Raw genomic sequence first — 23629 nt, 5'->3', positions numbered from 1 at the left:
AATTTTATATTTTTAAGGTAATATCTCGGGACTGAAACAACGAAAAACTGCTGTAACATCTTTCATAGCAAAGCTTATTGTGTTATCTACCAACTTTGTGACCAAAGATTGACTATTCAAAGTGATTTTATTGAAGTTTGAACTAGTTTCATCAAAGATGAATACTAAGATGAAACTGTCGGAAGAAAAAATTTCTATTTTAGTGTCCTCTTTCACGGTCCCTTTCATCCAATGAATACCCCCTGTATTCAAGGTAATTTTGTGGTTTTGCTGCCCCCTCGGCAGAGATGAAATGTTGCGCTCATTTTTATCAAAACAAACACACCAAAATCAGAGGTGTCCCATTTTTTAATTACTCGATTAACAACTAATCGATTTTTTTTTGTTCGCTGTACTGCCATATTTCCACCAATGAGAGTGCAGCACATGTTTGAAACGAGCGGTGATGATCCTCTGGAGAAGTTAATGCTTATATCGACATGATATAACCGATTACAAATATTTTACTTTTCGGTTCATTAATCGATTAATCGATTATTCGAATGAAAATCGGCCATCACTAGATGAATGTGAAACGTCATTTCAAATATAAGGACCGTACATAAATAATGATACAATTTGAAAGGGACCGGGGCTCATCACAAATTTCGTCGATACGGTAACTGAAATAAACACGAGTGTTCACCGGTTGGTTTCATGCTCAAAGATATCTTGAAACGTGAAGAATTTTAAAGTATTTGTTCTACGAACTTTCCACCCGTTTGATATAAAAATGTGAAGTCTACGGCATAATATCAACAATCAATACGAAACTAACGATTTTAAATTGGCTCACTACTTGACTAGCCTATTGGTCCCAAGCAAACGATTAACGTACCCCATTCCAGTCGAAATTCTAGTACTACGCAATGTTTGTTTTGATTCGCTATGAAAGTTTGACAGATAAAATAAAGGGGTTATTGGTTTTTCCTATGTTTCGAGGGGTGAATCGATTATCTTGGGACCGAAGATAGTACCAGAGCTGAGCCAAAAAGTTGAGCACGTTATTTCGGGACCTTCTAGTCTTAGAGTTACCTCTATGATAATATTCCTTATACTGTTCTAGAAATTTCGTTCATACATAGTTTTCTTGTAGATTCCATAGATTGAGAGATAAAAATCAGAAAAGAGACCGTTATAGCTAAAATTCACATGACAACAGAGCCAATACAAGTTTCAATTAGATTGACAGATCATAGTTGCATTGCTTTTCAATGACGATCGACGACTGTTTCATTGATGGCTGATTTTTTTTTAGAAATATGAATCCTCGGTAGACGTGTTTTTTATCAAAGGCAAGTGTCACTCGAGCCATAACAGCAATTTATAAAATAACGAGCATTTTGGATGGCTCGAGTGACACTTGCCTTTGATAAAAAAAAAACATGTCTACTGAGGATTCATATTTCTAAAAGAAAATCATCTATCAATGAAACAGTCGTCGGTCGTCATTGGAAAGCAATGCAACTATGTTCTGTCAATCTAATTGAAACTTTTATTGGCCTTGTTGTCTTGTGGATTTTAGCTATAACGGCCTCTTTTCTGATTTTTATATCTCAATCTATGGAATCTACACGAAAACTATGCATGAATGAAATTTCTAGAATAGTATAAGGTACATTTTGCCGTTTATAACAAATAAAAATACCTTCGGCGAAACATCTAGCCGTTTGAAAATAAAATTACGAGTGCGTTGATTTTGTAACTGTTGTGACAAGCTCAAATTTGGATTCAGTAAGACCAAGGATGTCAAATGAATTACAATAACATAAATAAATGAGTAAACTAAACTCAAATTTAGGTTGATCTCATTGGCCGTGCAGGAAAAACTTCTTGAATATCAGGAAAATCGTTAATTATTTTGCTCAGTCTAAGTATACTCCTAAACTGAGTAAAATTTTGAACGAATTTCCTGATATTCAAGCAGTATTCCCGGAAAAGTGAGGAAACTTTTACTCACTATCTGTGTAACTCTACTTTTTGAAATTTTTAGTTGAATTCGTCGAATTTAGTTCAATACTGAGTTACTTTCATCGGCCGTGTAGCTAACAGCTTGTACTTAAAACTTGCACGCAACAAAGCGCATCATATTGCGAGCGAGATTTCATCGAAGCTCTAGAGAAAAGGACGTGGTTCTTCTGATGCATTCTATCCGGAGTGATTTGAGCTTTGGGCGTAATTGCTGTGGTAACCGAACACTTCAATCACCGGTTTTTCGCGAATAAAAGGTCAATCTTGTAATCAAACTACAACAGATGATAGAGGAATCATTCTTCTACCTGATTGCGGTATTAATGTTCGAGATTGAGCTTTTATTCATGAGAAATCGCCGATTTGTGTTTGTTTATCAAAGCAATTACGCCCAAATTTCAAACCATTCCAGATATGTTTATACACTGAAAAAAAAATACTCTCACCTATAGATTTTTGCCGAAAACAAATTCATTTAATTTTACTATTATTTCTTCCAAAATTACCAGGCATTTTGAGCAAGCATAGTATTTTTGCCAGAATCATAGTAAACTTGTTAACATTCACAGTTAACTATAGTGATTTCATAACAGATTTAACAGTAATTATCGTGGTTATATTGATAATAACTAGAAAGAGATGGAATTAGGGCGAAACAGCTTTTGTAAACAATGACTTCTCTCGATGATGGCCCTTATTATGGGTGTCACTTCACGGTGAAAACGAAGTGAAGTGACCAGTTGTCACTCACGGTGAAGTGATTGCCGTGTAAATCAAATGGGAATCACTTCACCGTGAGTGACAAGTTATCCGTGAAATGAGATCGGTAATAAGGGCTGATTTCTCGAAAGCCACCCAACAAACAATTTTAGCTGCAGCTTAGCTTATACAGGCAATAATTAGCTGCATAAGGCAAATTTTGGCTGCATAAGCTAATCTGCAGCTAAAATTGTTTGTTGGGCATGGCTCTCCCTGGCAAATAGACATCATCATCGAGTAGGGTAAGACTTTCCCTACTCGATGGATATGTTGCTTTATGTAGGCGTGCCTTGAATTCCTAGATCTCATCGAGAGAAGTCATTGTTTACAAAGGCTGTTACGCCCTAATTCCAGCTCTATCTAGATAAGTGTTTTCTGCAAAATAGTATTCCTAGTAGTAGCAACAAGCAGTGGAATCCTATCCCATATCCTAACTGTCGTGACTCTCGGTTCGTTGGTCCCTGTTCGGAAAAGGACGGCACTGAACCTAATAAGCAACGGCCTCAGCCACCGAATCGAAGCTTCGAGCGGGAACGTTCTCCGACAGGACAATAACTTCTACTGGATTGGAGTATGATGAGGACTCGGATGAACCACATGTGACGGTGGTAAGTAGACGAAGCGAGTCTTGCATTATCAGAGGTCCAGATGCTGTTCAGATTCGGATGAACGCTTCCGGGAGGAGTTTCTCCCGAAAGCCATCGACTCAGTCAAAGATGCGTCGCCAGCGTTCTAGTTTGAGTTTCAACAGGAATCAGACTTGGAGGTGGGGTTTAATGTGTCCTCACGGTAATATAGTTCAAGCCCCGTAACGTGGGTAGATCACCTTTTCGTGGTACGTTACGGGATGTAAGATCTACCACCGATTCCTAGTCCTGACTACTTCAAACTAGGGGGGAACAGGATTTTTCAGTAATCCAAGGAACACATCTTATAGTGAATTCATTTATTATTCAGTTCCAACCTGGATTTGGGTCTGCTTGTTTTCTGACAAACGTCAGTTTGTTCGTTTGTTTTTAAAACCTAGCTCAGGTTGAGGTTCGCACTGACAAAAAGTTCGGTTTCGCACTGGTTCCAACCCCGATAATAAACGAATTCGCTATTAGTCCTTGCTACTTTTTATGTCTTGTTGATAGTGACAAGACTCGGCTTTGTCCACCGAGGATGATCTTGAAACAAGGAAACAATGAGTTAGTTAGTCTTCATCTATGTGATTCCTAATCTTCTATTCGTTGTTACCTAGTTTGAAGTGGTTAAGACTAGGGTTCTGATGCATGGTCATTACCGGTGTCATTCCTTAATTTTGTTGCTAAGGAATCCAATTTTGACTGACAAAGGGGCGCGCCTTTCGAGGGTGTTTCAACTCGTTACGATAAATGCGAGAATGACAACTGTAAAAAAATCGAATACTTCATTTCTAAATAGTGATGGAGTAATCCGACATGCACTAAACTAAGGAAACGGGATACAATAGATACAATAGATCAAATTACTGGTCGCAGTAGTGTTAGGCGAGATGTTAGGTCCCGAACAGAGGAAAGAAAAATGATAGTCCAACGATCGGACAAATGGAGAGAAGTATGATGTCTACCTTCGAACATGGTCCGAGTGATCATCGAAGGCGAATTCATCGATGTCAGTTACGAAGAGGAACGAATACTTCCTTGAATGTCGGTTGGCTGATCAACTAAGTGGTGAAGCGTTTCGGAATCAAACATGGTAAATGACCACTGATAAAACTACTATAGCCTTTGTGTGGACACCGATCCCCTTTCGACCTTCTGTGCGGCTCGGATTCCATAATCAATTAGTACCTCATAGAGATCGAAAAGCTGCGTTCGGATCAGTTCTACGAGGATTATTGCAAACATCGCGAAGTTGAAATGCTTACCGAACTGTTCCAATCACTGGGCACCATGGAAAACACCGGTCACTTTACACTTCGTCGGGACTTCTTCTCCGCCAAGCCTATAAATATTCTCTTTCAGGCTCTGGGTTACTAGAGTCATGTCTAAGAGCTAAACCTATCCTTCAACCAGCTCACCTTCAAGCCCAACAACTAACCAATCAACATCTTACAATTCCACTTAACCTCCTTCGGCTGTTATTTCAGCGAATGTCACGAATCTCCCCGCCCCAAATCGATCTACCAACGTCTTCAACGTTCTCTTCACTTCCTCCTTCCAGGGTCTCGCTCTCCCCACTAACAAACTCACTAATCACATTCCGAATCGGCATTATGACCAGTAGCTTCCGGAGCGATGCCACACCCTGCCCAACTTCGATCAAACTGTTCTCAAACACCAAAGCCTTCCGCACCATATCCTACAGTTCGATCGTCTTGAGTGGAGGTTGAAGTCGGTAGCAACTCCAGCACCATCCGGAAGACATCCAGTATGACCCCCAGATTACAGTTGTACTTGGCAACGGTCATCGCCTTGTTGACCTCGCTCATCCTAATGTTTTGAAAATATGTGCGCTGTGAGGAACCCATGGCAGAACTTCGCCGGAAATTCACGGTTGAAGTTATGAAATCAAAAATTGAATTGTGTCAACAGCAATGATTAACATTTTGACACATGCACAGAGCAGGCGCAGATATAGTACAGTCTTACCAGTAACCTTAAATATCATGAAAATTTCTAACCATGGATGCAAATGAAAGTGACTAGATGTGCCCATCTGTATTTTTGGCACACTGTGCAGAGTGACCAACGCCATAGGTAGGTCACTCCGCACACCAATCTTGAGTCATCTTTTTTTGCAGTGTGCCGCAGGTGTGTTTATTGTGTCGGTCATAGAGCAAGCTGCGATTGTTTGTACAAATACCCATCCCAGCAACCCGGTATTTCTGACACCTTGAATGTTTTGGTTTGAAATTGCAAGGATAAATCGGATTGAGGATGACGCGGGAAGTATCGGGTGTGCAAAATTTGGGTGTTTTGTGTTCATAAGATAGTAAAAGCCCTGTGTTTTAGAGTTTTATAATGCCCTCAAAGGCAGACCGGAAACCTAGCCTTTCGTGATGCGCAAGCAACGGTCTATCAGCGGTCGGAAAGAGTTGGAACCGGTGGGGAACATTGTTGGAGACCGACTATAGAGGAAAATGAATAGACTTCTGTAGTTTGTTTTGTGTGAGTTCCAACATTATTTAAGGGGGTATTCCCAATCTTTTGCCTTTTTTCGGCCTGTTTTTCAATTATTTTTTTTTTCAAGGAAAATGAATAGTAATGCGCCTAACTCTTTGGGATTATTGTTTATTGAACATTAAAGTTTACAAATAATTTTTTTTCGACATAAAAAAAGACATTATTGACGTCACAAAATGGCGGCAAACAGACCCCTGTTCGCCGCAAACGCCTGGACGGGCGAAGACTTTTCTCTGGAACGGCTTCATCTGAAACAGATTTCGTGATGAAATTAATAATCTGCATAAGATTCTCTGGAGCTTCTCCCGTTGGCAGCAAAAAATCTTGCAAATTAACAAAATGGCGGCCATATGAAAAAACAGGCGATTTTTAGCCCGCTTTTTTGCAGCTTTACGGTGCTTCAAACAATGTTAAATGTTAATATTTTTGGCTGAAAGTGGGAGAAGCTCCAAAAAATTTAATAAGGAACAAAATGCGCAAAGATTCAAGTCAATATCTCTTATAGTTTCTGAGAAAAATCTTCGCCCGATAAAAAAAATGTGGTTTCGAGAAAAACGCGTTTAAAGTTTTGACTTTAGTTAAAACCATTTGGGGGTTCTTACCATTAGTCAGCTATGCCTGGACACCGAATTCGCTGATCGGAAAACGGCTTGGGGGGATGAAAGTATATAGTCTAAAGTACAAAAAAACGTGAAAAACAAAAATTTGATTTTTTGAAAAAAAAGATCGGGAATACCCCCTTAAATTAAAGGTATACTAATGGGGTCTGATTAACTGCCTCTTTCTCTTTATTCAGATCTATAAGTGAACTGCTGGTCTGAGTTCCTCTGGTATATTCAATTAGTGGATGTTGTTGAATATGCAGTTAAACAGCACGTAATGTTGTGAACAACTTCAATGACAGTTTTCCATATGAGGGCGCCAAAGTCACGAGTTCTGTCGAATTTGATGGTGCAAAGTATTACCCAATAGTGCTAAATATTTTGCTTATCGGTATTGCCAATTTGCTGTAGTGATGATATCGATATTCGAAAATAATTTCTGGCAACTCTGTTTAAAAGTTGAAGCATAAATTATACGAGTTGGTTTGTCTAAGAACAAACAAACATTATACATATTGTTATATCCGTAACCAAGGCCAACAAGTAAAACAAGCTGTTGTTAAGAGCTACTATTTATTACGTCTATCTTGGTTGGTGGTCGGATAAAGAATCAGTCTCTAACTTATGACAGTTAGGCAAGGCCTACTACATCTAGGCCTACTACATCTCCCCCTTTTAGAAAATGTCATAGGAAGAGAGCCATCTTGGAATTCTTGATTCTCGTACAGAACGTCAATAAAGTCTCCAACTGCTTCAGATGACACGGGCCTTTGTGCGGACTGAAGTTCTCCATCTTGAGCAGCAGGTTCATGATCGATTGTCGAAAAAGGATTTTCGCCAGACGTACTTGCCACTCGACCATCAGCTTCGAGTGATACGGAACCAACAGGAATAGGGACATCGTTATTGAATGGCACTTCTGGATCCAACGGTACAGCTTCATCTTGAATTTCATCAAGCAGGATTTCTCATGGTAGTTGCTGCGTCGCTTGCTCTGGATCATCAGAAGTGTGACGAGGGCGCATTTGGTTTACATGCGACCTCACCAGCTTCGGTCTCCCGTTTATGTCCAGTGCAACGATATAGTTGACGGAACCTTTCCGTTCGATGACTCGACCAGGAATCCAGGACTTGGCGTTTCTGCGATGCTGTTCAACGTAGACCAGGTCATCTTCTTCAAACTCGCGCTTGACTGCTCCATGCCGCCAATTGAACTGTTCGTTTTGTTTGTGGTTCTTGACAGCTTCAGTTACAGAAACAGGTTTCTTCAGTAGGTCCAAAGTGGTGCGCACTGGTCTTCCGAGGAATGCTTCTGCTGGAGACGTCGAGTGCGGTGTGTTTCGGTTTGGGATTGAACGATACACCGAAAGGAATGTCTGCAGGTGCTCCAGTGTGGATGATCCTTCCCTCTTGGCTAGCTTCTTGAGGCCACGCTTGAGTGAATCAACGAATCGCTCCGCTTGGCCGTTGGACTGCGGGTGGTAGGAAGCAGTGCGGAGATGGGTGATACCATTTGCACGGCAATACTGTTGAAACTGCTCGCTGGTGAATTGCGTTCCGTTGTCTGAGACCAATGTGTCTGGGTTGCCGTAACGAGAAAACGTTTCACGCTGCATATTCAGGGTTGCAGTTGTGGTAATGGATTGAGTGCGAACAATTTCGGGCCACTTAGAGAAAGCATCTACCATGACGAAATAGTAGTATCCATGGATCGGACCAGCAAAATCGATATGGACACGTTGCCATGGCTTGTCCGGGAGAGGCCATGACTCCAAGGTTGCTTTTGTCGGGGACTTCGCTGCTTCAGCACATGCAGTGCACTGACAGACAAATTGCTCCACATCGTCGTCAACGTTAGGCCAGTAGATGTAACTTCGGGTCAGAGACTTCATTCGGTCCATTCCTGGGTGTCCACGATGCAGTTGACGAACGATCCGCTTTCGAAACTTTGATGGGACGACGATTCGATCGCCGAACATAACGCAGTTGTCGACAACTTGAAGTCCATCTCGTCTGGTGAAGAACTTCTTGACATCAGGATCAGCAACTTGCTTCGCATTTGCTGGCCAACCTTCGTTAAGGAAATTCACCACTTGCTGAAGAACTGGATCCTTTCGCGTCTCAGCCACAATCATCTGGTGCGTGACTGGAAGGTTGCTGATGGTGTCGTCGAGAATTGCTTTTGCTTCAGATTCGGCGCACACGGTGGCTATGACGTAATCCTCATCTGGTCTATGCTGCGATGACCAAAATTCGTCGATGAAACGTGTTGGATGTCGAAATCGTACAGCAGAAGTGTCAAGGCCCAGCGCTGCAAACGGTTTGTTGTGTAAACAGTAATACCTTTCTTTGAGCCGAAAACCTTGAGTAGCGGTTGATGATCGGTTTGCAGGAGGAAGTGTCGTCCATACAGCATTTTGTGGAAACGGGTGACAGCGAATATCAGGGCCACTGCTTCCTTCTCCACTTGTCCGTAGTTCATCTCTGCTGGGGTCAGTGAGCGCGAGGCGTGCGCAATTGCCGTCACTTCACCGGTCGTGAATCGATGCATGATGACAGCGCCAAGGCCGTACTTCGATGCATCTGCTGCAACAACGATTTCCTTGGACGGGTCGCAGTGTGTAAGCAGCAGGTCGGAAAGTAGAATGGCCTTGAGCTGCTCGAAAGACTTCTGGCAATCCTTGGTCCAGTTCCAGCGTGCATTTTTCTTGAGGAGGCTGTCCAGAGGAGCCCTGAGTTGCTTCATCTGCTTAACGAATCTACCATAGTAGTTGACAGCACCGAGGTAGGAACGGAGTTGCTGGACATCCTTCGGAGACTGCATCTTGGAAATGGCTTCTGTTTTTGAAGGGTCAGGCCGAATACCGTCCTTATCCACGATGTGTCCGAGAAACTTGATCTGGGAGAGTGCGAAACGACATTTTTCGAGGCGTAGGTGAAAGCCATACTCACGGATCTGCTCGAGAACAGCGTAGAGACAGCGATCGTGTTCCTGCTTGGTGCGACCAGCGATGAGGATGTCGTCCAAATACGGCTTGACTCCAGGGATGCCGGCCACCATGCTGTCGATGATGCGCTGGAAAGCGCCGGGTGCCGACTTGACTCCGGGGGGTAGTCGGTTATACTGGAACAGTCCACGATGCGTGTTGACCGTGAGTAGCTTTCGCGATTCCTCCTCGACCTCGACCTGTAGGTAAGCGTCAGACAAATCGAGATGAGTGAAGTAACGTGCTCCAGCTAGTTCCGCAAAGAGGTCGTCAGGATGAGGCAGTGGATGATGGTCACATTCTAGCGCGTTGTTCAGCCCCGTCGAATAATCGCCACATACACGGACTGATACATTGTCCGACTTGCGTACGACGACTATTGGTGCTGTCCAGTCCGAGAATTGAACTGGAGAAATTATACCGTTTTGCTGGAGCCTCTCAAGTTCTGCGTCCACCTTGGCGAATGCAGCGTACGCTACTGGTCGTTTCGGGCAATATGCAGGACGTGCGTCAGGCTTGAGGTACAACTTCACTTGCGCTTTTGTGCATCTACCCAGCGTGCTTCGAAAAACTTCCGGAAACTGTTGCTTGAGTTGATTGGTGAACTGATCAGAACGTTGGTGTACGACGTTGACCAAGCTGCTTATCGGCACAGACCACAAATCGAACAGATCCATAGTCTCGATTCCTAGAACGTTGAGTTCAGCGCTGCTTGAGATGAAAATGCGACCAGTATTGGTAACATTCTTGATGGTGATCTCGGTCTGGAACTCAGCGAGAAGGTTGAGATTGCCACCAGAAGCTGTAACTGCAGATTCTTCCGTCGGTTGAGTGGGTGGCTGTCCGATGCTGATCCATGTTTCTTCTGAGATTATGGTGATGTCGGACACCGAGTCGTGTTGAAGTTTGACTGCTACACCATTGAGCTCGACCGGGATGAACTTCCGCTTGCTTCCGATGTTGCGAACCGTGTAGATGCTTTTTGTCTTCACGTTCTTTTTGGATTTGGCCTGTTTGAACGGTTTCGACGGCGCATTCTTGTTGCTGTTGCAATAACCTTCCTTGTGTCCTTGTTGCTTGCATCTGGAACAGGTGTGCGAAGCGAACGGACACTCACGAACATAGTGCTGGTCGCCACACTTCCAACATGGCGTTTTCGACACTTTTTGGTTTTTTTTTTAGGCAGGATTATTCTGGTTGCGAGAAACAATGTTGACGTTGCGTGCTTCTTTGTTCTCCACCGTCAATGTGTCCCGCTTGAGATTGGCCACGTGATGGCATTCTTCCACGAGGTTCTCCAGGGTTACCTTGCTGGTGGCTTCTCCCAATTCGTTGACTGCGGTTTCGTCGGCTTCCAATTTCGAGATCAACCTAGCTCGTATGTACGCATCCCGTGGCGATTGGAGTCCACAGACGAAACGGAGAGCTTTGAATTGGTCCGGTGTGAGCTTGGACAGCTGAAACGCTTCACAGTGTTTGTTCACCATGGCAGCATACGATGTGAAGTCATCCGCGTCACTTTTTGCATACTGGTACGGGAATGAAAAACCGACTTCTGTCGACCGAACAGTTTCTTCAGTTTCGTGACGGTTTCGTCCTGGGTGAAGTCCCGGGGATGCTTGGGAAGAATGGTGTTGACGTACTTCTCATGCAGAGGCGTGCTTAACTTGCGAAGAAGCAATCTCACACGAGCGGCGTCATCCAGGGATTGGCCGTCCTTTGTAAAGACATACTCGTACCTCGCATACCAGCCATCGAAGAAAACTCCTACGTCCGGATCGTACTGGAAATCCTTGATCCCGCTTGCCAAGGACTCAATAATCTTCTCACTGCCAGCAGTCGGATTTCCCCAATTTTCCAGGTTTTCAATCTGCTGCTGCTGCCTCGGGATGCAGCAGCAGGATGGCGTTCCGAAGATCCTCGTCAGACATTTTCTTGCTTGAGGTTTCTTGCTTTCGAGGTTCGAGGTGCTTCCAAAATTTTCCTCGTCGCCAATTGTTATATCCGTAACCAAGGCCAACAAGTAAAACAAGCTGTTGTTAAGAGCTACTATTTATTACGTCTATCTTGGTTGGTGGTCAGATAAAGAATCAATCTCTAACTTATCACAGTTAGGCAAAGCCTACTACACATATTGTCCGTGTAAAGGAGAGAAAAAGGCTTTTTTTCGAATATGTCTTAGCACACACAAAAGGGCAACCGTAGGACTATTTTTTTACAATTTTTATTCATTTTTATGTGTATAATGTACTTGTTTTTTAAATTTTATTTAAATGTTTTTTTTTTATTATAAAACGACAAAATCGTAGCCATATTTTTTTACTTTTAATCATTAATATATAATATATATTCTCCTTACATTCCATTGTTCCAGCATCTTTTTACTGTAATTTCCAGTTGTGTTTTTTTTTCTTCTTTTTCTTCTTCTTTTTTCAAACACCGTGTAGTTCTGTAGTTTCTTAATTACTGCGCTCTTCTCTACCAGTTTGGTTTTTTCTTCTTTCTTCTGTTTTGATGCTTATGTTTGTGTGTGTGTGTTGTTGAATGTGTGTCAAACTTGTCCGATTTTGTCCATATTTTGATTTTGTGTGTGTGTTTTTTTCTTTGCATTTTCCCCAACTGACAACTGTTGTCGTTGTTGTTGATGATGTTTTTAGTGGCGGTTTTCTTCTCTTTCCCTACTACATTCCTACTCTCTCTATCTCTCTCTCTCAGGGGATCTCTTTTGCGTGTTTGCTTTTCTTCTTGTTGTTTGATTTGATTTGAGTTGATTCTCGTTTTGCAATCCAATTCGTTTGTCCGAAATAAGAAACAACGCGTCTGGATTTTTATTTTTTTGGTTTACTTTGCTATGTTGTGAGTGTGTGAGTCATTTTTCCGATTGTTTCTTCTCAGCTCTATAGCTTACTTCCTCCCTCCGTGTTCTCCATAATCTTAAGGGTTGTCGTTTATCAGCTACGTTTTTCTCTATTTCTCTGTTGCTTAGCTATTACATCTTTCACTATGTTTTGTGTGTGAGTGTGTTTTTTTTTTGATTCTGTTCTGTGTTGTCACATTCAATTTACTAACGGCTTCCTCTATTTGTTTGTTGGTTTTTTTTTTCGACGCTCGCTACTACCCTCTAAATCGTAAAAGTACAATTTCCTCAATATTTTAGTTTACCTACAATAATATTTAATCTCTTGTTCTTCTTTCTTCTTTGAAGATTGGTTTTCCGAGGGAGAGCGAATAGCGGTTTCCCGCTTCACTCTCTCCCTCTCTCTCTCACCCACTGACTGACTTGTTGTCGCTTGTTTTGGCTAAACGCTAGTGTTGTTTTTTTTTTGTTTGTTTTTTGTTTTGTTTTCGCTACATCTCTAACCACTTCTCCTCGTTTTTTTCTTCTACTTTCAATTCTTCTTTTTTGCATGCGCGTATGTTTTTTGTGTGTGTGTGTTTAATGTCTTTTTTTGTTTTGTTCATTTCTTCTTCCGTTTTTGGTTGGTTGCCTTTTTCATTAAAGCTCTCATTGTTTTGACTTTACTTGTTTTGTTTTCATTTTAGGTTATCAGAAGAAATGTGGGTGGGAAATTGCTGTAGGAATAATCCACCCAATAATGCAAGGGGGAAGAAAGACAGACAAAGACATTTGAAGCAGCAATGGCAGCGGCAGAAGAAGAGGTTTAGAGAATTGGTAAGTTCTTTTGTTTGGGTTTGTTTTCGAAAAATTGATATGTGTGCGGGTGCATGCGCTCTGGTCGCGTCCGGTTCGGTTGTGTTTGCCACAGAAGCGAGAGATTTGACGTGGAAGAGATTGGTCAATTTTGTACATAGAGGAAGATCATCAAGCACAATGATTAGGTTTGCATCCGTTAGAAATTGAAATGCCACATAGCGCAGTGTGTGTGTGTGTGTTTGTGTGTAAAAGTGGTTTCATTCCAGTGTGGCCAGATGTGCATTTTTTTTTTTGGGTTTCGGTTTGTAGCGATTAGAAGGAAGAAAGAATAGATTGAAAAATTGTATTCCGAATTTCAAGTTGTCATTTTTTTGAATGTTTTTTTTTTCTCATTTCTGAGGAGGAGTAAATCGTGTCTTACTGATCGAAGTGAAATGCACTTCGATCGAATTTAGCTTTAGTTTACTTTTCCCTACAATTTTAGTTATGTATAATATGAACAATCGCTTCTTCTACTTTTTCTTCTTCTTACACATGTTTTAACTTGTGTTCTGCGTTCGCCTGCATCAATTGAACGCCTAGTCTCAAATATAACACCTGTTGATTTGCTTTGTTATTTTTTTTTGCGATTTAGTTCTTCTGTTTATTGTTTGTAAAAATTTGCAATCAAAAAATTCACAATCATATGTATGCTTCTTGAACGCCTGTGTCGGTATTTTTTTTGTCTTGTTGTGAGTGTCTTAAATTGTAAACATTTATCTATTTGTTTCTCTGCTTATAGTTTGGTTTTGGGTTTTGTTAAACACTGGAATTGTTGCTATTTTCTCTCCACTTCAAAGTGTATGTTTGTGTGAGTGTATTTTGTATTCTGATGGGGTTTTGATCCGTCGATTCTTTTGTTTCCTATATAGTTGCGACTTACGCTCAATAGGCCTTGATATATGTGTGAGTGTGTGCTTTTTTTGCAAACAAAAACAAACTAAACTTCCCGGGGGGCGGGGTGAACAATTCGATACCTGTCCGTTCACCGCCGTACAGAATGTCAATGATATGGATATTTCATACGATTTTTTTCTTTGCAGAGAAGAAACGATTTTTTTTTTCTAGCAAAACAGCCAACAATAAACCCTATACTTAAGATGCTATCTGCCCTTGGTAATGTCAATTTGTATGGGTCAGGTAGGGAGGGGAAAAATGCAGGCAAAGACCGAGTTTTCCCAGCCTCCAAACTGTCAAAATGAAAGCTTGAGCAATCGAAACAAGAAAAAGGAAATGAAACGATTTGAAATATTGCACTTGGTTTCACACAATTGAATTTCACCTTAACAATTTAATTCTAACCTTAAAAAAAAACAGAGCAATCGAACAGAATCGATGAAAGTCTAAACAAAAGTCGGCCTAATTCCGGGAAAAAGAAGTCTGTGAAACTGTGGTCTGCCCGTTTTTCCCCCACCTGCCTTCCACAATTCGTCCTCCCCGTTTCAATGTCTGGCCCATTACGTTTTATCTTTTCTTCTGTTTAACAATAAAAATCACAATTAACAAGTTTTCTTCACTTTTCCACTAAATTTACACACACGTACAACTAAAACTGCGGTTGTTTTGTTTTTTACTTTAGGTTTGCGTCCGTTTTTATCTCATAAGTGAGTGTGTGTGTGTTTGTTTACGTTAGTGAAAAAATTTCCCCTTAAAACACTCTTCTAGTTACTGTTTTTCTTCTTCTTCTTCTTCTTCTAACCTCTTTTCCCTATACACAAATGTAACAAATATGACCCGATCTCAGTAAACGAACAAAAATATATTTATTTAGGCATCAACTAATCCAACTCGGTACTGCTCCACAATTGACTTGTTCTGTTTCCGCTTGGGTAACAACAGAAAACTTAAGAAGGAAACAGAAAATTAAAAACAATTCGCAAAATTTTCGCTAATTTTAGTTTAGTTCTCTTAAATTTTGTCATTTTGGCTATCTTGGAGACACATTTCATCATTTGTTTTGTTTTTTTTTTTTCATTTTGATTTGTTACGTTTGATTTACGCATTCATCGATTTGCTCTAGTCTAGTGTGTGAGTGTGAGTGTGTGTGTTGCGGTCTTTTCGCTCTTAGTAGGAAACATACATTGCAGCGAACTATCGCCTTCTACTTGTGTGGATTGTGTATGTTTTTTAGAAGTTTTTTTTTTCAGTGTGGAGGAAAAGTTTAGTTCTAGAAGTGGGAATTTCTTCGGATTCGTCACGTGTCTTTCAAGTAGCAGATGTACTAAACTTGTTTGCTAGAGTGTGGTTTTCGAAAACTGACTATGGATGAGCAACTCTACACCTGCTGGGGTGGTCTCAGATTTCATCATCCAATTTGGCATAGTTTGTCACCCTAGATGCAAGAGGGGTGAACAATTCTACATCGGTTGGTTTCATCCGACGAGATTCAAATCAAACCATTCACAATGCCGATTTATTTTCCTGTTTGATATGAAGGCGAACAATTCTACACCTGTACAAACCTCTGTGGAGTAGCCCCTATACTCGTCGTCGAACCCCTGGTATTTTTCTACAGTAAAGGTAAGAATGATGAACAATTCTACACCTACTGGTGTGGACAAAATTTAGATGAGCAGTTCCAGATGCAAATCGGAGAAGGTCGAGTTTTTCCAATTCGTCATTTGGCGTGGAACAATTCTACACCTGTTGGTGTCATCCAACGAGAGATTCCAATTCCCCTTGCTCGATATACAAATTGCATGCCTATTCTGTATTATGTTCCGTACTTCCAAAAAGCAAATCAAACCATTTACAAAGCCGATTTGTTTTTCATGTTTCACGTCTAAAGGTGATCAATTCTATACCTGTCACAAGTGAGGTCACAAGATTCACCATCAATCTGATTCGATGGATGGTAGAAGAAAAAAAAAATCGAACAATTCTACACCCGTAGGTGCCTTTTAGTAAATTTCATGCATTTTTCCACCGTCTTATCTTTTGGTGTGAAGCAAAGAGCTGTTCCTAATTTGCTTGCCTTGCGCAGAGCAAGAACCTGGTTTTAGAAAAAGCAAATTAAGCCATTTTCAAAACCGATTCCTTTTTCTGCTTGACCTAAAGGTGAACGATTCATTAATCTGATTAGGTTGTATCGTAGAAGCAATAATGGTGAACGATTATACACCTGTAGAACTGCCTTTCGATAATTAGCTCTGTGTAGTAGCCACAATATTCGTCGCACAACCCGGAATTTTTCTACGGTAAAGGGAGGAATTGTGAACAATTCTACCCCTGCTTGTGTCCACAAAATTTGTATTAGTAACAACATTCATCAATCAGTGGGATATTTTTCAACCATAGAAGTGAAAAAGATAACAATTCTACACCAGTTGGTGACAAATTCCAATTGTACCTTACTCAGCACAAGAACTGGTCTTCGGAAAAGCAAACCAAGCGATTGACAAAGCCGATCTAATTTCCAGTTTGACCTAAGAGTGTTGATGACAAGTGCGTATTTTGACATGGAGCTCTGTGGAGTAGTCACAAGATTCCGTCATCCAATATGGCATTGTTATACATCAAAGACAATCTAGATGAACAATTCTACAGCTGTTAATGTCAACAAAATTTGCAGTCACAAAATTCATCACGAGTATTTTTCTACCGTGTAGGTGAAAAAGAGAACAATTCTACATATGTTGGTGTGAGATTCCAATTTTGCCTTGTTGGTCTTTGGAAAAGCAAATCAAGCCATTTAACAACAAGCCGATTCAATTTCCTGTTTGACCTAGAGGTGAACAATTCTATACCTGTCGATGGCAAGTGGCGTATTTAGACGTGCAGATCTGTAGAGTCACAAGATTTACCATCAATCTTATTCGGATGCATGGCAGAAGCAAAAATGGTGAACAATTCTACACCCGTACAAACGTTTTAGTACATTTCAAGAACGTATTTTGACAAGGAGCTTTGTCAGGAGTAGTCTCAAGATTCGTCATCCAATATGACATTGTTCAATTGTTCAATCTTTGTGAACAATTCTACACCTGTTGATGTCAGTACGGGAATTGATTTCCATTCAAATCTGTTCCTTTGCATGCGTTCTAAACTGCCTCTTTTCCTATAATATCCCCAATTAAATAAGAATTCTAAAGGAACTAATATGTGATGGGCGGCAGTGAAAGTCTCTTGTAGATGTTTTTTAACATTTTGAGAGCATTTATTGACATGGGCTCTGCGGAATAGTCACAAGATTCATAATTCAATCTGGAATTTGTATACCACAGAAGCAAAAAAGCGAACAATTCTACACCAGATGATATGAACCCAAGAGTCATTTCTCAACCGCATCTGACAAGAATTGGTCTTTGAAAAAGCAAAACAAGCCATTTTCAAAGCCGATTGAATTACCTGCTTTATATAAAAGTGAACAATTCCATACCTTCAGATGACAAGTGAGTACTTTGACTTTGAACTCTGTAGATTTGTTTGAACCATCATCAATCTGATTCGGTTGCAGCGTAGAAGCAAAAATGGTAAACAATTCCACACTTTTTAGGACACTAAGAACATATTTTGACAAGCAGCTCTGTCAGGAGTAGAGTCAATTAAAAGTCTCAATTAAATAGGAATTCCACAGGACAAGGGACTATTATGTGATTACATTTTGAGAACGTGTTTCGACATGGACCTCTGTGAAATAGTCACAATATTCATAATTCAATCTGGAATGTGTTTACCGCAGAGGCAAAAACAGTCTACACCTGTTGATATGAATCAAAGAGTCATTCCACTACCGGATCAGTACAAGAATCGGTATTCGAAAAAGCAAAACAAGCCATTTACAAAGTCGATTGATTTCGCGTCCTGTTTGATATAAAAGTAAACAATTCTATACCTGCAGATGTTAAGTGCATATTTTGACTTTGAACTCTGTGGATTTGTTCGAATCATCATCAATCTGATTCGGTTGCAGCGTAGAAGCAAAAAGGGTGAACAATTTTACACCTTTTATGACACTTTAAAAACATATTTTGACAAGAAGCTCTGTCAGGAGTAGTCACAAGATTTGCCATTCAATCTGGCATTGTTCACCATCAAAGATAAGCATGGTGAACAATTCTACAGCTGTAGATGTCAATATGAGAATTGATTTCCAGAAAAGCAAGACAATCCATTGAAGCCCGTTCCTTTACTTGTGTTCTGAACTACCTGAAGTCTCAATTAAATAGGAATTCCACTGGACAAGATTCATAATTCAATCTAGAATTTTCATACCGCAGAGGCAACAAGCGAACAATTCTGCACCTGTTGGTATGAACCTAATAGTCATTCCTCGTACGGATGAGTACAAAAATTGGTCTTCGGAAAAGCAAAACAAGCTGTTTTCAAAGCCGATTTCATTACCTGCTTTATATAAAAGTAAACAATTCTATATCTACAGATGTCAAGTGCGTATTTTTACTTTGAACTCTGTGGATTTATTCGATACATCATCAATTTGATTCGGTTGCAGCGTAGAAGCCAAAATGGTGAACAATTCTACACCTTTTACGACATTTTAAGAACGTACTCCTTGACAAAGCTCTGTCAGGAGTAGTCACATCATTAACATCAAAGACAAGCATGGTGGACAAGTCTACACCTGTTGATGTCAATACAAAATTTCATTTCTAGAAAATCAAATCAAGCCATTCAAGCCTGTTTTACTTGTGTTCTAAACGGTCTCTTTTACCATAATAGCCCCAATCAAATAGGAATTCCATAAGACATTGGACTAATATGTGATTGGCGGCAGTGAAGGTGACTCCTGTAGATGCATGATTTTTTTCGTTTTTTTTTTTCGTTCGTCGTTTTCTGACGTGGAGCTCTGTGGAATAGTCACAGAGGACATCTGTTGGTATGAACCAAACAGTCATTCCTCGTACGGATCAGTGCAAAAATTAGTCTTCGAAAAAAGCCGATTTAATTACCAGCTTTATATAAAAGTAAACAACTCTATACCTTTAGATGTCAAGCGCGTATTTTGACTTTGAACTCTGTAGATTTATTTTAATCAGCATCAATCTGATTCGGTTGCAGTGTAGAAGCAAAAATAATGAACAATTCTACAGCTTTTAGGACATTTTAAGAACGTATTTTGGTAAGGAGCTCTGTCACTGTCAGTGTTCAACATCAAAGACAAGCATGGTGAACAATTCTATGGGTATGGAATTCCAGAAAAGCAAGACGATCCATTAAAGCCTGTTGCTTTACTTGTATTTTAAATTGCCTCAAGTCCCAATAAAATAGGAACTCCACAGGACATGGAACATGTGATTAGCGACAGGGAAGGTGACTCCTTACATGTTGAGAACGTTTTTCGACATGGGCTATGTGAAATATTTACAAGATCCATGATTCAATCTGGAATTTTTATACCGCAGAGGCAAAAAGCGAATAATTCTACACCTGATGATATGAACCAAAGAGTCATTTCTCAACTGCATTAGTACAAGAATTGGCCTTCGAAAAAGCAAATCAAGCCGTTTAGAAAGCCGATGTCCTGACCTGTTTGATATAAAAGCAAACAGTTCTATACCTGCAAATGTCAAGTGCGTATTTTGACTTTGACCTCTGTGAATTTGTTCGAATCATCATCAATCTGATTCGGTTGCACCATAGAAGCAAAAATGGTGAACAATTCTACACCTTTTAGGACATTTTAATAACATGTTTTGACAAGTAGATCTGTCAAGATTTGTCATTCAATCTGGAATGTTTCTACCGTAGAGGCAAAAATAGCGAACAATTCTACACTTGTTGTAGTCTTGAATTTTTATTTACGTTTCAGAATCTTGAAAAATTCTCCAAGTTTGGTTTCGTAAGATCTAAGATTTTTTTAAATAGTCTATATTCAAAATATGTAGGAATTATCCATGCTCTAGAACCTTAAAAAACACAATTCAAGCCTATTAGTGTCGGTCAAAGAGTACGAGTAACTAACGAGGAAGTTGACAGCATTATGAAATATTTTAAAATTCCTGCGAAGGATCTCTAGCGTACTTCAATATAGTGGGGGTTATTTCGAGAGTCGAAGTGAATTTTGTCACTAGTGAAGTGAAAAAAGTCACGTCACCAAGACGTGACTTTTCTCACTTCACTAGTGACAAAAGTCACTTCGAATCTCGCAATAACCCAAATTCTCTTCTTAAAAATTTGTTTGATACAGGGATTTGAAAAATCCCTGAGTGTTCCCGGAATTTCCGGGTAAAATTTAATTCCCTAAAAATTTCAGGCTTTCCAGGTTTGATCTAAAGGTAAACAATTTGGCAATTGAAATGGAACACTGCGGAGTCACAATATTTAAGATAAATATGTTTCGGTTGCATCGTAGAAGCAAAAAGGTGGTGAACAATTCTACACCTGAAGATGCCTCTTAGTACATTTCAAGAACGTATTTTGACAAGGAACTCTGTGGAGTATCAAAATTGTGTGAACAATGCTACACCTGTTGGTGTAAACCAAAAAGCTATTCCAAATTTGTATACTTTAGTACCAGAATTGGTCTGAGATAAAGCAAATTTAGCCATTCCATTCAAGACTGTTCCTTTTCATGTGTGTTCAAAAGGTGAACAACTCTATACCGGTTGAGGTGTTATTGAATTGTTCCAAGTATTTTGACTTCTAGTTCTGCGGAGTCACAAGATTCACCATCAATCTGACTCGAATGTTTTGCAAAAGCTAGAATGATGAACAATTCTACATCTCGTTGTTGTCAATGTCAATCAACAAATTGCATGCATCTTTCAGTATCATGGTGGTTGACTTCTAAAACGGTTCTAAACGGTTTCCATTTGTGCACAATATTTGCACCAACGGCCTTCCTATCTTGGACTTGTCTAGTAAGGCCTTGTCCCACAAGTATGCTGGAATTACTCTGAGAGACCTTTTAAGGCCACTGGAGCTGACTTAATAGGTCTTTTCAATTAGACCCACAAGGTTAAACACCACAAAGCCTTCAGAGTTGTGCCATGAAATCTAAATACTTGAAGATGATCGATTAAGTCCAAATACTGGCATCTAACGGAATGGTTTGTGTATTCCGTAACTCTAGCTGGCGGACCCATAAAATATCCGAAGTTGATTCATAAGACTGTCAAAGTTAGCTGATAAAACCTTTGGAGTACTATGAGGCGTTAGGCTAACCCATTAGACCCATTTTGCAGTTGACCCATAAGATGTCTGCAGTTCTCATGGGCCTGCGGAATTGACCCTTCCTTACTTAATTCGTGAGATGCTCGAATTAGACTTACAAGCCTCTGAAATTTGAACGATAATAAAAGTCTGAACTCCTATGAGAACCGCTGTGCTGATCGCTGAAGATCACCCATCTCAATTCACCGACGCCAGAAAGGTCAGAGCTAGCCGGTTTGGTTTCGGTAGATCTTACACCGTAACGCACCACTTGGCGGTGATCTACCCACGTTACGGGCTGCTGAGCAAATGGTCCATTGAATTCTACCTGTACTTCAGAATTGCAAGACAAGCCGTTCCTTGCTAGAGATTACGGTGTCGAATTGTTCACCCAAACGTTCCATGGCGTAGGATCGCAAGATTCACCCTCAATCTGATTCGAATGTATTGCAAACGCTAGAATGATGAACAATTCTACATCTGATTGTTGTCAATGTCAATCAACAAGTTACATGAATCTTCCAGTATCAGACTTGTTCTCCAGAAGTCTAACGGATGTTTCCTCATAAGACAATGAGTGCATGGCTTCTAAAACTACCCCAACGGATGTTTGGACTTCTTTGAAACGGTTTCCACGTGTGCACAATATTTGCACCAACGGTCTTCCTATCTTGGATTTATTTAGCAAGATCTAAGGCCTTGTCCCACAAGTATGCTGGAATTATTCTGAGAGACCTTGATAAGGACGCTAGAGCTGACCGACAAGGCTAAACACCACAAAGCCCTCAGAGTTGTGCCATGAAATCTAAATACTTGAAGATGATCGATTATGTTCAGATACTGGCATCTTAAGTTGATCGGAAAGCTCTAACTGGCGGACCCATAAAATCTCCGAAGTTGATTCATAAGACCTCCAAAGTTAGCTCATAGGACCTTTGGAGTACTTTGAGACTTCACTAGTGACAAAAGTCACTTCGACTCTCGGAATAACCCCCATTGTTATGAAACCTCTATAAAGAGAGAAAAATCACTAAACCAATTAAACGGAGTGACCAATTCTGCACCTCTTTTGATCGAAACTCAGCACGGAAATCTCACGATCGACCCAATAAAATCTAGGTACCTCTGATTTTGATCGAACAATGTCAAAATCAAGTCATTATGTGGCACTCCATGCCACGCCCTGATGTTTATCTGGCCCTTGCTTTCCGGAAAATTTAAGTCCTTTTGAAAACTCAGCATTGAATTATACGTTTCTAAATCGAATTATTATTATTATTATTATTTAACTTTAATAAAGAGGCTTTCAGCCTTGGGCTGGTTCGCCTCCAAGTAAATCGAATTCTCATAGTAACAATTCAAGGTCCGATCATTCAAAATATCGGAATTCTTAACATTTCCTTCAGTACGAGATGCCAAAAATTGACCTCACCAATGTATGTGACTTGGAGATTTATTTTTTTCCAGAATTGAATACATTTTATAAATCTGCTGCACTCTTTTGGAGATTCGGGTTTGAAGATTTTGAAATTTAAGCAAAATTTTAGTGAATTTATCTTTATTTTTAGCATGAACAGCTCTTTTGAGTCTTACTGTTTTCGTGATTGATGGCACCGTGAACAAAATATGCAATATTGAGATGACTTTCAACGCTAAAATTCGGCCTAATGACCGTTCGGTCTAATGATCTAGCATCATTTTCAAGGTCCCGGATGTTGAAAACATCTCAAAATTTAATTTCTCTAAAATAATTATGTATGACCGGGATGTTGAACTCGTATAAACACGAAGAAAAATGTCAGCTCTGCCCGCAACTATCAACAAAGGAGGAAATTGTATATTTTGATCGAAATAGATGCGGAATTGTTCACTTATTCGCTGATTTAACTTCGTTGAGAAATCCATTCAATTTGGAAACAATTCCCAGCCCTCGAAGTTGATTTTTTCCCTCAACAGTGAGGCGTCGAATTGTTCTCTCAAAAATCGGTTTCTGTAGATTCGAATCGATTCAAGGTTCGAGAACCACAGCTCCGAATTGTTCTGATACAGTTTGTTTCGAATAGACCAATTCGATACCAACTTGGCGAGGAAACTAGGTAGAAGCTTCCTCCCAAAAAATGGAAATCGGGGAAAATACGGCTTCTGGAACTTCTTTACCTATTGTCGTCAAATGGAGGGCTAAATGAAGTCCATGAGTACTGATTTTAATGCTTGAACGTTCATCATATTTCAGAGCGTCGTATTGCAAAAAATGAACACTCTAAGACTTCATTTATCTCTCTGATGATCATGCGTAAAAAAGGAACATAAGCCATG

General features: G+C 40.2%; 1 protein-coding gene across 1 annotated transcript; it reads right to left on the bottom strand.

Annotated features, from left to right (window-relative positions):
- Positions 1-7205: 7205 nt before the first annotated feature.
- On the bottom strand, positions 7206-10656 carry LOC135699173 (uncharacterized protein K02A2.6-like). The gene is made up of 4 exons (XM_065219399.1): positions 10646-10656; positions 8883-10590; positions 7567-7992; positions 7206-7514 (listed from the first exon to the last, which is right to left on the bottom strand). Exons 1-4 carry the CDS (start codon positions 10654-10656, stop codon positions 7206-7208), a joined length of 2454 nt encoding a protein of 817 aa, XP_065075471.1.
- Between the last annotated feature and the right edge of the window lie 12973 nt (positions 10657-23629).

The sequence above is a fragment of the Ochlerotatus camptorhynchus genome, unplaced genomic scaffold (genome assembly GCF_037179485.1).
Source record: "Ochlerotatus camptorhynchus isolate MF236.1 unplaced genomic scaffold, CSIRO-AGI_Acam_v1.1 ptg000103l, whole genome shotgun sequence".
NCBI lineage: Eukaryota > Metazoa > Arthropoda > Insecta > Diptera > Culicidae > Ochlerotatus > Ochlerotatus camptorhynchus.
This window is presented reverse-complemented; position numbering and strand designations above follow the sequence as displayed.